Source organism: Rhea americana, unplaced genomic scaffold (assembly GCF_003343005.1).
Source record: "Rhea americana isolate MKP2758 unplaced genomic scaffold, rheAme1 scaffold_10, whole genome shotgun sequence".
Classification (NCBI taxonomy): domain Eukaryota; kingdom Metazoa; phylum Chordata; class Aves; order Rheiformes; family Rheidae; genus Rhea; species Rhea americana.
Window position 1 is genome coordinate 5,515,398 of NW_028185039.1, and position 16,225 is coordinate 5,531,622.

The window sequence follows — 16,225 nt, forward strand, 5'->3', positions numbered from 1 at the left end:
GTTACCTTGGAATACATTAAGGCGCTAGACTGGTGATTTTTTTTTTTAAAGCAATACTGAATGTACAGCTTTATTTCTTTACTTGAATTGTGTTGAAACCCTCTGGCAAGGAGGTAATTTTTTATTGGCATTTTGTTTGTTTTCTCTCGCAGCAAACAAGACAGTGCAGCATTTGCTCATTGCGTAGCTAATCGACTCCTTGTCAACTGGATCTGAACTAAATTTCAAGGCAAATCCCCATCTTTGGGGTTTTTCTCAGCATGACGATTCCTGTGCATCTCTACTCCTCTGCAGCCCTGCGCTCGCCTGCTGCTATTATTATGTTTATCAAGAACATGTCACGTAACCTCTAGGTAATTTAAAGAGTTCATAGCAGTTCTGGCACCATCCACCACTCACTTTATAATCCTTATAGATGCAATTAGAATTGATTGAGCCACTGCAAATAACCAATGGCAAAATGAAGGTTTCCCAGTATATACTTAATTTAGATGATCCATAAATATGGATTAGGTAAAAGGCCTAAGGAATGCATGTGTGCGTGCTGGTATGTTTGCTAATGCAAACTGGAGAGTGCATGGACTGGAGCAACCCATGCGGGATCGAAGCCCTGCTCTCCTTCCCTGCCTGTCTTATTTGAAGGAAGAAGTGTTTTATTTATTTATCCCTCCTTCTCCTTTTTTTYCCCCAATCCAGTGCTTGAGCTTTGGTGCGTTATCTGCCCACTGGCTCACAGTAACCTATTTAGCTTTAATGAAACAGGTACTATATATTAAATGCCTGACAACTCATTATCCTCACTCCAGCTGGGAGACCACTGTGAAAACTTTGCCATGAATATAAATTCCAATTTAAAACCGAAATTGCTTTGGCTTTTCCTCCGCACCCCTCTGCCCCCGGAGAACGTCTGTGCGCTGGCGCCTGGCACGATGGCTTTACGCAGGCTTTGCAGGGCGCYGGAGGGGCAGAGCGGGGCGAGAGGGCTGCAGAGGCCACCTCTGCCAAACGCGGCATCTTCACCGGCACCAGACTCTCCCTGGTGACTCGGGCTGGGCTGAGAACGGCCGGTGCTCGCTGCCTGCTCGGGCACAAGCCCTCCTTCTGCAACTCTACATTAAAAAAAGAAACAACAAAACCCCTCCAGTAATTCCCATGGGATATTTGTTTTCTGGCACAAATCAGAAACCTTAATGAACGGTCGGGACGGTGCCCTGCCTCACTTCGGTCATCTGGTAGCTGCTCCGGCTGCTGCCTGGCTCCCTGCAGGCCCGGGGCCAGGGCCGGGGGCAGGACAGCAGGTCCCGGCGGGGCTGAGGAAGGRGCTTCAGGAAACTGCAGAAAGCAACCGCGGGAAAAGGGGAGATCGCGGCTGCGGCGGCCGGGGGCAGCGGCGGGGAGCGATCCCACGGCCGCGCGGAGGGGCCGCGGCGGCTCCCCGGCCCCGCCGCGCTTTTCCCCTCTTCTGYGTCCTGGCACGTTTATCCCTCGGGGCACCTTGCTGGTCCGGAGCAGCCCTCCTGAGCAGGCACGGGCCTCGGCTTCAGCAAGCTCGGCCAAGGGGTTAGAAACCCAAACTCGCCCCGAGCAGAAGAAAACTGAATCTGTCTGCGTGGGGGAAGGAGATGTCTGGTGGAGCAAACGAACTAGATTTTGCCAAATGAGTTATCTGGCAAATCTATTTAATTCTCCTCCTTTTTTTCCTCTTTGCCTGACCAGAAACCATGTAGCGGCACTGTGAGCCAAAAGAAAGCTGCTGAAGGCCAAACTGATTAGTGACARGACTGGAGAAGGCAGAAACGGATTTGTACGGCTGGAGGGGGAGGAGGACAAGAAGGGATAAATAAAATTAGGTTCTAGCCTTCCCCTGAATTAGTTTGGGGAGTCTAGTTTACAGGGGAAACACAGCAAGCCTCCTGGCGCGCTCAGTAACTCCATTTAACAAACGGGCTCTTACAGCCCCAGTTTGTGGAAAGGGCAATGAATTTGTGTTTTTAGATCAATTCTGTCAGTTATGCACATCTGGACATGCTATCACAGAAAAACCTGTCCCTGATTTCCCTTTCTCGTTTTACTTGCATGAACAGACTCTAGGCCAAAATAAATAAATAAGCGGGCACAGAAAATGAGTAAATTAGCTTCACATGCCATTCTTACAAACGACCAAACGAAACATCTTTGTTGGTAGCTGTCCCAGAATTAGTTTTTTTTTTTTTAATTTTAATTCTGAATGTTGGGAGTCATGATATAGGAATGAGCACATTTTGCTTTCATTACTGAAGCGAGGACCGAGCCGCCCTTCTCACGGCGCGGGGAGCAGAAAGCGCGGCTGCCCTGGGCCGCCGTCGCGCGCAGCTTTGCAGCGCCGCCTCGGCAGGCTCCAGGAACCACCGCGCTTTGTGGTGCGAAGGTACACGGTTTGAGCAGCTGCTGCACTGTTGCCAGCTTCGGGCAAACGCTTTTTAAAAACGACGCGGACAAATGATGCCCAAGCCGGGAGGCAGGTTTTAGGTGTGTGACTCGGTGGCCGGCCCGCTCCTGCACCCGGAGGGTGCAGCACAGCGGGGGCCTCATCACTGCCAAACAAATCCCAGGCAAAGCAATATGAAGTGTATGAAGGACCGTATTCAAAAACCTTTGGGAGTAGCTGTTCATTCTCCAGGACAATCTTTTTGACAAGAATTTTAATTTTAGGGGAGAGGAGAGGAGAGATGAGGATGGTGGGGAGAACAAAGTTTTCAAGAAATCCCTAACAGAATATATTATCCTCTTCTGCTGACAACTCCTGGCTAAGTCTGAAACAGGTTTTATTTTCAGTGTTAAGACAAGACAATAACACTATTCCTTCATTTTAGAAGATTTTTGGCAGCTGTCACATTGTTTACAAGGTAACAGAAATTGTTCTTTCAGAAGTCCTAATTCTTCTGTCATACTCTCACAATGCCTTTATTTGGCACAGAAAAATATATTTAAATAATAAAGTGGTGCCAATCTGGCACAAGCTGGAAATCAAAGCTAGATGACAATTTCCTGCGTAGAGTATAATAGTGTCACTAAGAGAGAAAACCTTAAAAATACCAAACCATCAGGAATTTGCATTGTAAATGCTAATATAATTCTAACTACAGCGGAGTGTCACTATCTGCCCCTGTAGTTAATTTTCTCCTTTACCTTCATGTCTCAGACATCTGGAGATTACACATCACAACATCAGTAGCAAATCATTCCTGAGGCRCTTCTCCTAGATAATATTGTTTCCAAGATTTATATCTCACTCCTACAGTAGACTGTAATTACTGCATGAGTGAATAAGGCTCTTGAACAAAAAATCTAAACCTGCGCTTTTCCCAGGGAATCAGTGGGTCGTTTTTCTCTCTGTTACCTATGGGGCCATGCGGAGTGACTCCGTAATTCCAGTGGAGACGCTCCAGATTCAGAGTGTGGACCAGAGGACTGCTGGGCGCAAGCTGAGAAACCCTTGACTGCTCGCAGGGTTCTTGCACTATCGGTAAAAGGCTGCAAATTTTATCACAGGCTGCCAACGCGCCACGTTTTCCATTTGATTTCTGCCTTAAGTGTTAAATTAGCCAAGAACATGGAATTCATTCATTTACAGGARGTGAGTCAATAATATCTGCATTCGGAAGTAAGTTGCCTCAAACTTTAAAAATGTATTCCTTCTGCACATGGTGTTTCTTCCCACTTCATCACTGTCTATTGGCTAATAGCAGCAGCAGGCTGTTCATGGTTTAGTTTCTGCTTAAGAAACGATGCCACCAAATGTTAGAAGAAATCAGTGAGTTAGCTGTTCTGGTGAGAAATGTGCAGAATGAAGCTCCCGTCGAGCGAGATAAGGGCTGCATTAGCTCCCAGCGGTTGTCTGGTGATGTTTGCATTACAGAAGCAGCACATTTTACTGGAAGGTACATGCCTGACTCAGTTTATTTGCTGCCTTGTCAGGAAGAAGAACTTCTGAAAACTTAATAGGATCATTCATGTATCTAGCAACTTTAAGACGTCTCAAGCCATGAATATTAATATTAGACAGATGGAAGCACTTGAGCACATAAGGAGAATGGTAAAGATACTGATAGCAACAAACTTGTTTTGATCTTACTGAATAAGAAAACAGGTGTGGCTACAAAATGTTCTCTTTTCCCAYGGCCCAACGTCTGCAGCATTTGCTGAAGAACAGCCCCAGAAAGCACGACGCTCCTGCGCGGACCGCTGCTGCGGGCCGGCATGCTCCGGCAGCCCCAGCGCGACCGCTGCATTTCACACGGCTCAGTGCTACCGCGGCAGAGGCACTACTGGCTTTCTGCTGAAAAAGTGAGYGTGGGTCTGGTCCTGTAATTTCTGGGATCCACTGCATATAACATGCATTTCTGTAACTCTACTGTTTGGCATTTACAAAGCAGGTTTTGGCAGGTATCAGGGAAAAGTAAATGCCTAGACCTGATAAATACGGCAGCGTATGAGCTCTGGCCTAGGCTAATTTTGACTAATTCAGCATTTCGTATATTAATGTTTTTATCGTTAAACACAGACTTTGTCAAGATAAGAGTTTAAACGTCTGTACATCTCTCTGAGCAAATGTGAATGAATAGCAGTGAAGAAAAGGAAATGGTCCATTTTTCTATTTCTAAATTACGGTTTTTATCATAACTGTTAGATGTTGAGAGTCTGAAGTTCTTGGATTTTGAACCATGCATATTTTAAAGATACAAATAGCCTTTTGTTCAGACTGTCTGTGTTTTATGGACTAGATTGCAGACACTTTTGCTTGTCTTGGTACAGCAATTTCTTCTGATTTAATATCTAAAACATTCCTTGCTTTTCTCCTTTTCCAATACAGTGCAACTCCATTTTTAACAGCAGCATTTACAGCGAATAAAGTTAGGATAACTATACTACCTTTAGAACCAAATAATAAAACTTACCTTGTTTGATAGGCTGCCGATTAAAGAAGGTGAGAGGAGTAACGAGGAATTTGGTTTCAGCTACTTGTACCCAGTGGTGCAAAATTTTAATTGTCCAGACACCAGGTCGGAGGGGCAAATTCAAAGGTGGTTTGTAGTGAGTAAATTCTGCACTGGATTCGATAAGGATATCGTACGTTGCGGCAATTACATTGATGGGATCGACCCAAATGACAGTGACGGTGACGTTGGGGCCTTTCCCCCATTTCTGCATGCCCACTGGCTCGTCCGTCGGCCCCAGAAGTCCTCCGAAGTTCCGGAAAAGCCTCTCCTTGGCGTCCCATTCGGTGCCAATCTGAAATCAGAGACCGCACTGCTACTAACATTTCCTCTGTAAGCATCCAAGACCCTTATGTCGAACGAGGGCCCCCAAGATGCAAAAATCACGTTTCTCTAAAGACATGAGTTAAAGGTACATATAGAGGCTAATGGCAGCATGACCTGAGATCATAAAATGTACACAAATGTGAGGCAACCTTGAATCTAAGTCCTTTTTTTGTGTCCATTTGTCCACTTTTGATTAATAGGAGGTTTTCCTTACAGGAACGGTGACAGAACAGGACACAGCAGCTCTCTTCTTCTTCCACATGGAAGCAGTCAATACAGGACCAGGCCTAATGACAGACTACGCACAGAAAAATACAACCCTCCTGGGTCATGAACACATACGATACCTCTGGCAGCCGGACCCTGCCATAAAGGCCAACCCAGTTACCGCTAAAAGCAAGGAAGAGGCTTTTGCTGACTTTAGGAGAAGCAGAAGCAGTGCATGAGATGATGTCCTCACCCTCCCCGGCTGCCTGCTGCAGGGAGTTATTTCTGCTAAACTCGATTCTTACTGTCATAATAGCGACAGGTTTTTTTATTTATTCCCTAACTAACAGTAAAGCAGCTGATTCACAATCTAGTGTAAATATTTAACAACCTTTCCATTTCCTAGCAGCTTTCATATTTCAATGCTCTTTATATGTATTTTAATACCATAACCCATGGGATGATACCAACTTACAAGCTGTTACCATTAAACACAACTGAAAATAAGCATGTGTAACCAGATGGCATGGAAATATATGTAATAATTGGACTCTTTAGGCCAACTGAAAGACTTTTTACTATCCCAATATTATACCTAAAATGTGTTTGTGATATTGACTGTTAACAAAACCAGTTCCTTCAATTCTCAAGAAGGCAACCTGGTGGACCACAGTATTGAAGGCTGCATATTTGCTTTCAGACAAAGTGCCCACCTTGCTTATCCCATGAGGTCCTGTTTCCATGGCCTCAAATCAAAAGAGATCAACATCAAACACAAAGAAATTTGAACTGAAGACCAGGAGAATCCCTTGGCTCCTTTTGGCAGAGAGACACCTGATGTCATTCCTTGGAGAGACATACAGATGTACTGACCACCCTGGTACTGAAATCCCTCACAGTCCTTCCAGTCTTCTTTGTCCTTAATCTCCAAACAAATGATATGAGTTATCTAATAGTTGATTTTGTCCCACATACAGAAACTATGGGTTTCTTTAGGTGGTCTCTGGAGTCCCATGCACACATAAACTGGAGCCTCCTCTTTCAGCATATGTGGATAGTGAAGATTTCCCCAACACAGCACCGTTATTGCTCCTAACCTTCATCTCACATGGGCATAGTCAGAACCTACTTTCCTAAAAGAGTAGCAAGCCATTGTAGCTGATTTGCTTGAAAGGCTTTTCTTCTAGATTTCGTCTCACTTGATGAGAATAAATGGCCCCAACCTAATGTCAAAATCCTACTAATCTGTAAAACATAACAATTACCTGATGTCTACTACCACTGATATCTGTACTGGAAACTGTCCAATCTCCAGTCTTTTCTAAGCAACTCACTGTGCTTGGTAGATGAATTACATAGGGACTGCAAGCAAAAAGCTACAAGGCCAACAGAATAAAAAGCTAACATCCTAAATCCATCTGTCAGCATATAAATTTCTCCTGCAGGACTATGACACTGCAGAATAAGAGACAAAATGAGCCCTCTATTACTCTGCAATCACCACAGCTAGCAGAGGTATTTCACCCCGCACACCAGCTAATCAGCCTAGAGAGCATGGCCCATATATCAGACCCAAGCATCAACTGCCCTGAAGAGCTGTCCGTGTGTACTCTCCTGACAAGACCAACTGAATATGTATTGAACTAAGCTGTGAAAGAAAATTTCCTGACCAGATCTTACTATTTACTCCACCAGCCTTCACCGAGTATGGCTATGTCACACTACTGCACCTCAAGAGCCCTGGAAATAATAAAGCCACAACATGTGAAACAAATCCACACTCCCCTGGGTAAAGAAAACTCTAAAGGGAACAGCTCTTTCCACCATACTCAGTATCTTTTATTGAAGCATGTCTAAAGAACTCCTTGAAGAAAGCTCACTTTCATCCTCAAAATGTTCAGCCCTGACATCCAGCTCTTGTCCTGTCTCTAGCCTGTGATCCCTGGGAAATGATACCACATTCTCCATCCTCCAAGAGTACGTGACACTGCTCAACAACTTTGTTGCACAACGGATGTTGAGATATGTTTCCATGCACAAAAATTTATTACAGGAGTCTGCAGAAGAGTGAAACTTACTTTTGGAGTAAAATAAAAACAGGGGGGGAGTGAAATAAAAGGGAAAAGGAAAGGGAAAGGGAAAAGGGAAAGATTCTCCCCAGTGGCCAGCTGGGAAGAGCCGTGCTGGTCCGTCCCCAGGCAAGTATCTTCCCCTGGGTATCCTCCCCAATGCTGCAGCATCCTTTCCCCAACACTTACTCTGCAGTAACTATACATTGCTCATCAGGACCCAATCAAACCTCGCCTGGTTGCTACAGGCTTCCCTAATGCAAAGGTCTCTTAGTGGTTTCCCTTATGCAACCCAAAAGTTACAGCCAAAGAGCAGGGAAAGCAGGAGAAAAAGGGATGACTCTACTGCTAGTGGCAACTGCAGCCCACAAAAACAACCTACCATAACAATATTGTCAGGGTGTACAGGGCCATGAAAGCAACAGGACAGAAACAACAAGGGAAAAATGCTGCCCTGGTGCTGAGCAACAAGAAGACAAGGCACGCAGGTGCTGTGCAACATCCTGCCTGCCCCAGAACCGGGGTGCAGACCACAGCAAGGCACCAGCACGGCTCTTGGGGCTTTGCATCTGCCCTCCTTCGGGCTGCTTTCACAGATAAACGCATGCAGGTTTTACCAAAACAGAGCGCACCACCCTGCCTCTCTGACAAAAAGGGAAATACATATTCTGTAATTCACTATATCTGAAACTAATTGTGAAGATGATGCATGGAGTAAATATGACCCACATCCTCTATGACTTACAGTGTCATAAACACATCAGGCCTCCCGCCCAGTCCCTGTAATGTTCAAAGCAATTAATGGCTCAGGCTCTGGCTAAATTGAAGATCATATTTCTGTCTATAAAAACTGAGCCCATCTAAAGCAATGCAGACCACAAATGGGGAAAAAAGACAATGCTATGGAGGGGTCTTGCTAACTAAGGATTTTCTAGAGAGATCAGAAAAATCCAAACTGGAACAATTTTTAGGAAATATTAAGCCTGCTTCTTCAAGAAAGTCTTTCCACACCTCATCAAAAGACCTTTCCCCTTTTCAGGAAAAAACTTTATCCAAATCAATCAATCCAAAAACCTACCCCAAGCAGCAAAGCTCGCCCTGAGGCGGAGGTGTAGCAGGGAATTCATGCAAGCAGTGGTTGCTCTTGATACTAAAGRGTGCTTAGACCCGAGTGATCAGCAAGGATAGAAACTCTGCACTGTCGATAAGGCCCACAATGCAAAAACACGTATCGAAAGATGTGTGACAGGAGCACATGTGCCATCTCATGGAAGACCACAAGTGCATTAGAAAAGCAAAGGGAAGGGAGGTGCACATATCTGTTTACAGAATCAGTCCTTTATATCCAGCTCTGACCTGGGATATGGACTTTCCTGTGCCACACAGCTTACAGTACAAGCTAGTTTTAGAAGCACAGCCTAACGGGAATTTTATTTAAAGCAGTATTTAGAGGTTTGTGCATCTTCCCTGAACTTTACATAGCTGAATTCCTGGTACTAATATGTCTGATTTTACAGGCCAAGAGACGCTACAGTCCTATAATATTTTTCATAGCCTCTTAAAACACCTTAAGTAGGCTTTCACTTTCAAGTAGAATGCACAAAGTATAGAGGGGAACCAAGTAGTAACAAATATCTGATATAACGTGAAGGAATGTGGCACAGAAACTCATGTTTTACACATATTTTGGGCTTCTAGAGCAGGCAGTGAATACGGGTATACTTGGAAATCTGCAACTCTCTCATCGGCTTACGACTMCTGTTTTCTGTCTCTGTTCAGTCCCAAGATAAAATTTTCCCAAGATAAATTGTGCCTTGATTATGGGTTTGTGTCTCATTGCTCACCACAAACAGGACCATTAGGTTCACACAATGCACACTAATTGCCTGCCACCTAGTTTATTTTATTCTCAGTGATGAATCACAAGTCTTAACAAGACCAGAAATGAACTTCATGTTCCACTGGTAGAATTGGAGCTGAGACTTTTAGTACTCTATAGCAAATCAATCTTCCRCCCTCCATGTAAAAGTTATCACGAATCCAGAGTAGTAGTAGTAGTACACATAGTATGTGTATTATTTATAAGCCAATTTTAGGAGGCGTGGGAGTTTCCCAGCAAAAAGGAGGGTGGAGGTTTCACCCTTGGAAATCTTCTCTCTTGTATTTCCTGTAATTTTATGTAAGTGCCCAAGACTGAGTGGAAGGAGCCCTGTGCAACTGAAACGCTGTCATTAACCCTGTTAGGTGGTGCAGCCAGCTTATTTTTTCAACTTGCCTTTACACTGGTACCATGGTAAATCTGCTATTCAGGAAGGCAAGCTTGAGAAGTAAAGCAAGGAACAACAGTAGGCAGGGAGCACTGGTTCCAGCTGGGGAGATCCTGTTGTCTCTGCTGCAATTTTGGTTGTGCATCAGGGTCACAAATAAGCCCAGGRGCACATTCAGCGCAGCACATTTTTGCTCTTCTCACCAGCCTCACTGGTRTGAGCTCAAGGAGGGAAAAACGGTCCCTGCTAAAAAAAAGGCTCTGTTCAGTTATCTGCCACATCACGGGATGAAAGTTGCTGGAAAAGCAGCAGAGTAACATATCTTGATAAACACAAATTTCAGGTTTCTTTTCTGGTATGTAATCTGTGAACATTGATACCCTTATCTTAGCTGGACTGCTAAATTTGTTCTACATTTACTGGACTTTGAGAAAGACATGACCTTTTAAAAAGCAGTGAGCAGATCAGGGCATAGCAGCCTCACTGAAGCCAGAGGTCAATGCTGGATTTGCACCAGGCTATCTGAGAGAGGCAGAGGTACCTGCTGGCCAAGGAAAGGCAGAAGTAAAACAAACAATTAAGAAATGACTGAATGATTGACTTTGCATCCCCTGATCTTTTACAGTGTTAATCACCTAAGAAAGAGGAGGACAAATCCAGGCGTATAAGTGAGAAAGAATAATGAAAGCAAGCAAGTAGATTCTCAAACTCTTTTCACGAATTTTGAATGGAAGAGAACGTTTCCCTTGCCCGACAAAAGCTCACCAAGGAACAATCCTTCCCATGCTCTGCGCTCGCACAACTCTCACTGCAGCAGCAAACAGGGCTCTGCAGCACAGCCACGGTCTCTGAAGCTATGAACCACGGCTCACTAGTCAGGTGAGATGCAAAGTCCTCCCTGCAAGGCGCCAGGCTCCACAGAGCAGTGGGCAAAGTACAGTAAAGAGGCCACCAATACACCAGTTGCTTTGCTCTTCAGGGGAGCTGATACCAAGGCTCTGCTGCTCCAGGACATCTGGAGACCAGGCCCACAGTTGCTGCAGGGCTGCCACTGGAAAAAAAAGGATCGGTTCCAGCACACTGGGTTCAGGGTGACCTGGCAAGTTGCCACTGAGGAATTTGTGGTCTCAAGTTTGTTTCTTCCCTAGGATTGAGATGAGGGCAGATGTATTCTCTGTAAAATTTTTTATTCAAGTTTTAAAATACTAAGATGAATATATTAATTTTTATCATGCAATTAGAAAAGCCGTTCTGGCTACCTGCTGCGTTGCTTGCAAAAGGAAGATTCAGAGCAGGTATCAGGTTGAAAGCAGGATTAAAAGAACCAAATAAATAGCAGCATTTCTCCTACAAGTTTCAAGAATTAAAGTCTGTATGACCATTTATCACTGCACGAAATGGCAAGTCTACCATCAGACACATTGATAAACGAATCACACCTTCCATCCATCTCTTTAATGGTACATTAGTGTCATGGATTTGCCAGGCACACCAAAACACTGAATCCTACCTAGGCCTTTATTAATTACCCACGAAGATGGTAATTTATGGACTTGACCATAATGACTTGAACACATTTGTTCAATCAATTTTATGCCTTAATTGAAATTTGTGGTTTAATGAGAAAAATCATGGAATTAACTGCTCAGACAGTTATATCTTTAAAACAGAACATAGATGTCAGGTTCTATTAGTGGTCAACTTTCCTAATATATTTTAGGGGTACATTTTTTATCCCGTATGTCAGATACTGAGACAAATTCCAAGAAGAAATAACAGGCTTTGTGGGAAATCTCAGCTGCTGCTGTGATAATTTTCTCTTTGATGCTACAACATCGATATTCTAGTCAGACACAGCACTGGTGTCTGACTATCACTAAATTAATGTTTTTTCAGTGTGTTCTCGTGMCGAACGCTTACCATAACCCCTTCCGCATCCGGAACTGCAAAAACACAGCATTTTTTAGCTCCCAGGACTCTCTCATAGCTACAACTGACAACAATCACAGATTTTTAAAGTTACTGAGCTCTTCTACAACTKTATTTCTTTTAATAAAGAGGTTGTGCATTAATTAGAGAACCACTCTGACCTAAGAATTACACGGAAATACTGTTTCTAAAGGCTGCTGCATTAGCATGCAAGCTCTCTAGTGGCTAAGCACACTTACCTCTGAGAACTGCAGCCTTCCAAAATCACTTGGTGGACTTGCAATCTTGAAGACTTTCTTTGGCATCACCCATGTTTCCAAAGTTTCTAGCTTACTGACAGCCAAGTTAGTCGCATGGTATCTGATTAGGAAGCCTTGGAAACGGTCAGCAAGGAAGTAAAGATGGACTGAAACTGGATGGCCCATGGGATAGTATCTGTAAAACAGCACAAGCACAGGCTCATCACTTACACACAAAACAGACATAAAATCTCCATTTACTTGGAGTTAATGGCTTAAGGCGGCTTTCATTCCAACTAGAAAATTCACCACTGCTATATTACGAGATTCCAAATGTGTTCATTACTCATTATCAAATATTCTTAGGCTGCTCTGATTACTCTGAACCATAAAAACTGTTACTAAGAATATATGCTCATTTAGAAGCTATTCACAGCTGTAAGCTCTTTAGGAGCTACCTCTGCGTGCCAGAAACCTCCAGGCCCTCACTGCTTCTTCTGGGTAAGAATCCTACCCAGAGATGTACACTGTCAGGCTGTAGCACTGTCTATTACACTAAATGATGTTCAAGAAATGTCTCAATTACCCCAAATCAGGTGGTGTTCTCCTTTTCTTCTGCCTCCAGAGGCACTGGTAGGAGGCAGTGACTCATTGGCGTGCTACCTGAGAGCTGCGGGCTGGGGACAGCAGAGGGTGCTCCAAGGCCGGGCAAGGCGCCCACGCCAGCAGCGCTGATGCCCAGCTCAGCTCAGCCCACACAAATCTCTCTCTGATGACCACGCTCTTTCCCCAGGCAGCAGAAACTGGGCCCATGTTTAATGAAATGAACTTCACACTCTTGAAAGACTTGTATTGCTCTTGCCAAGGATTTTTTTACTCATAATTAAAAAACAATGCCAGATAACCAAATAGGAGAAAAAACTAAACAGGAGATTTGGAAGCCTTTAGTTACAGTTTGGATATTCGAGACAGTCACGGATTCAAATGATTAAAATTTAGAGTCCATTGTCTGTTGCAGCCTCAAAACGATTTTTCTAATGATATGTGTGTGGGTACCTACGGATATATAAATAAATAAATAAGCTATTATTCATGGCCCCAAAATTGAGTAATTTATTACTTTGCAGCATTGACATTAATTGCAAAACAAATGTGTTTGTAACACATTTAAAATCAACTGGTATCACACCTTCCCAGGAAATCAAGTCAGCTAAGGCTGACTCCTCATCTTGGTTATTATAGCTCAAGATGCCACCACTAAGAAGTGCTGACAGGACCAGCACTGATGGACCGGGTAAAAAAGCAGCAAAGCTCTGCAACCARTGCAAGCAACAGTCTAACCTCTGTCCTGAACACTAAGGCCTCCTGTTTTATATGTAGGTAGCAGCAAATATTTACAATATCCTTGAAACAGTCTGAGTAAATTGTCTCTTGGCAGCAGTGAGTAAAAATGCCTAGAGATGGAGAGAAATAAATTAAATCTCAATCACACATTAGTGTTGCTTCTGCTGAAGATGCTGATGGGGGCTTGCTTTTCGAGGTGGTGAGCTCGCCCTGAAGGTGGGCAAGGCAGCATCTCTTATACAAGTCTCCCGGGCGGCTGCGGGTGGTAGGGCAGGATTGACTCCAGCATGATCGTAAGCAGCAGAGGCTTTCCTTGCAGCAACAGCAGGGCTGTGAACCCAGCAGCAGTGGTGACTGCAATATCAGTGAGCTTCACACCACTCTTAGCTCCCGCAGCAAAGGGAATACTGTTGAGGTGCTCAGTCTAAATACATTCCTTCTATTGCTGCTCAAGAAGCATGCAAAAGTTGTGAGAGGGAACGGAGAAGTGTACACAYGCGTACACCTACAAGGAGAATGGAGTATCAAGAGAGAAGTGAGGCGAAACATAAACCTGAGGATTATCCACTTTTATATGATTTAATTTGAACACTGACTAGCAGTGTTTTGAGAGGGCTTAGCTGGGTATGTAAATGAAGCCTTCAGGCAATAGCCCTGTTTGCAATTCCTCCCTGCACTGTTTCAGGAGGCTCCAGCCAACAGAGGAGCTGTGTTTTATCCTGGAGACAGCTGCAGTCACTGGTGGGTGACATGCCTTCCCTGTCTATAATCTGAGCAAGCTTGAAAAGCACCTTGAGCTCCTGTGGAATGAAAAGCTCCCAGAAATGAAACTGATTATTGCTATAAATCATCATCAGAACATTGGTAAAGGGAATAAGCACAAAAGTAATTGTGAAGTTATTTTAGTACTAGTTATACATAACTCCCATCCTCTCCAGTGGCTTCACTATACGGGATAAATGACCCAGGAATTCTTCAGGTCTGCCTTTATTTCATGGAAGGGAATGTATTCTTCTCGTGATTATTTATATCTAATTGTTATTGACCTTTTATTGCCTTGCACTGGTAACCTTTACTGGCAAAGCTGTAATAGGAGTCTGGATCACTTATTGCCACATCTTTTTAGGTGGGATATTGCTCAGTATTGCCATGACTAAAGAAGGAGGTCACAACACATCACATTCCTCTTGAGAGCGTGAAAGGGGCAAATGCCATTTGTTAAAGCACAAGGAATGTCTTCAGCAGTTGCTGATTTAGGCTGTGTTTTTAGTAAGGATAAAAAAAGGCTGGGTACCAGGGATATATTCTGAAGCAGGAACTAGAGACTGCAAAGTAAGACTGTAAAAGATGAACCATATCTACTTTGAAATGTAAACAGCTTCAAATGTGTTTGCAGGCACCACGCATCTACTATGAAGTAAGGCTCTTCTATGTCAATCTAACTCCAAGAACTCTTCCTACGAATACTTTTCAGATTGAATTCTTCTTTCCTAGACTTGTAAGTGAAAAAGGAAGCTAAAATACAGATTTTTTTCTAAGGGCCTTTATTTACTATATATGTATGTGTTTATAAATACATACAGATTATTTATTTGATGCTAATGGATCCCATCTGTTGCAGCACTTTCAGGTGTAGCTAGCAAGCAAGCAAGCAAACCCGAGCTCACGCAACCAGCTCTTTGTGCTCCAGATGCACACCCAGGCGAACAAACAAGCAAGGACCGTTAACCTGCCTGCGTTTACATTAATCCTGAAGTCCTGTCCTCTACTTTTCATATGCACAACACAGGTGAATACGACCTCTGCTAAAATGACCCCGAGGGTTTAGGAGCTGTGGGTATAATATACTCACTGAAATTAATAAGGAAAATACAACAGAAGGGGCAGTGCTGCCCAACTGGAACGTGTCAGTCTTGATCAGGCTGTAGAGCAGCTCCTTAAAAGTGCAACAGCCATGTCCCATAATGTCAACCCTGAATACCAATAACTTACTGTGGGCATAAACACTCCAGGAAATAGGTGCCTTCCCCTTGCAGCTGCCTGGCCCTGCATGACTACATGCTCCACCCAGCACAGCCAAGCAGTGAACATCCTTCAGTGCCAGGTAATTTGGTCCATCTGCTCTGAACCACTCAGACCTACCATCTTCCATGGAAACCCATGGGAATTGCTGACACACTGCATATAAAAAGAAAGAAGATTCAGACTAACCGGCAGCTGTTGTCACCAACAGCGTGAAATGAAGTCTCAGCTCTCCTTAGGCCCAAGCGTGAGAACGAGTGGTACATGGTCAGTGCCACATCACTGAGGGTGTGGATGCCATCGGGCTCATCGTAAACGTTCTCCCAGTAYGACCTGAGACCTGGCGTGCCGGCAGGGTAGTTGCCGTACAAATAATAGTCCAACTGGCCAATTATTTCTTGGTTCACCACAGCTTCAAATTTGCGGGCAAAGAACGTTGGCCTGGCAGTCTGCTGTGGTAATGCAAAAGAAAAAGAAACCAAAGTTAGTTCCTGTTTGCAGCCACAATTCTTTGTCCTAAGCACAGGGTTGGAGTTGAGGACTTAAACAGAATTTTCCCACAGGCAAAGATGACTTAACTGGTAAGTGCGGTAAGTTTCAGATAAAAACTACACAATTACTCAACATAAATGTAGATGGTTCTGGTCTGTTGCAAAAATGGAGAGCCCTCCCCTGCCCACAGGCCTCTCATGTGGAGGACAGGGAGGCCTTTGGCATCAGGCCTGTCCTTGAGACTGAAGGACAAAAAGCAGCCTGCAGGACCAGTGAGCCACTGGCCTAAATACAGGTCAGGCATGAGATGAGGAAGCAAGATGTTTCAGGATTAAATTGGAAAATATAAGTCC

At 44.1% G+C, this 16,225-nt stretch overlaps 1 protein-coding gene across 2 annotated transcripts in view; it reads right to left on the bottom strand.

Annotated features, from left to right (window-relative positions):
- Window positions 1–16,225, bottom strand: part of XYLT1 (xylosyltransferase 1) — a 160,762-nt gene that overhangs the window by 10,839 nt on the left and 133,698 nt on the right. Inside the window, exons 8-10 of one of the 2 annotated variants that reach the window (XM_085302499.1) lie at window positions 15,570–15,829; window positions 12,015–12,210; window positions 4,938–5,271 (exon numbers count right to left, since the gene is read on the bottom strand). In XM_085302499.1, the coding sequence (XP_085158625.1) occupies window positions 4,938–5,271; window positions 12,015–12,210; window positions 15,570–15,829 (790 nt within the window). Of the gene's footprint in view, window positions 1–4,937; window positions 5,272–12,014; window positions 12,211–15,569; window positions 15,833–16,225 lie in introns of both variants that reach the window. The other variant, XM_085302490.1, reaches the window with a different exon arrangement.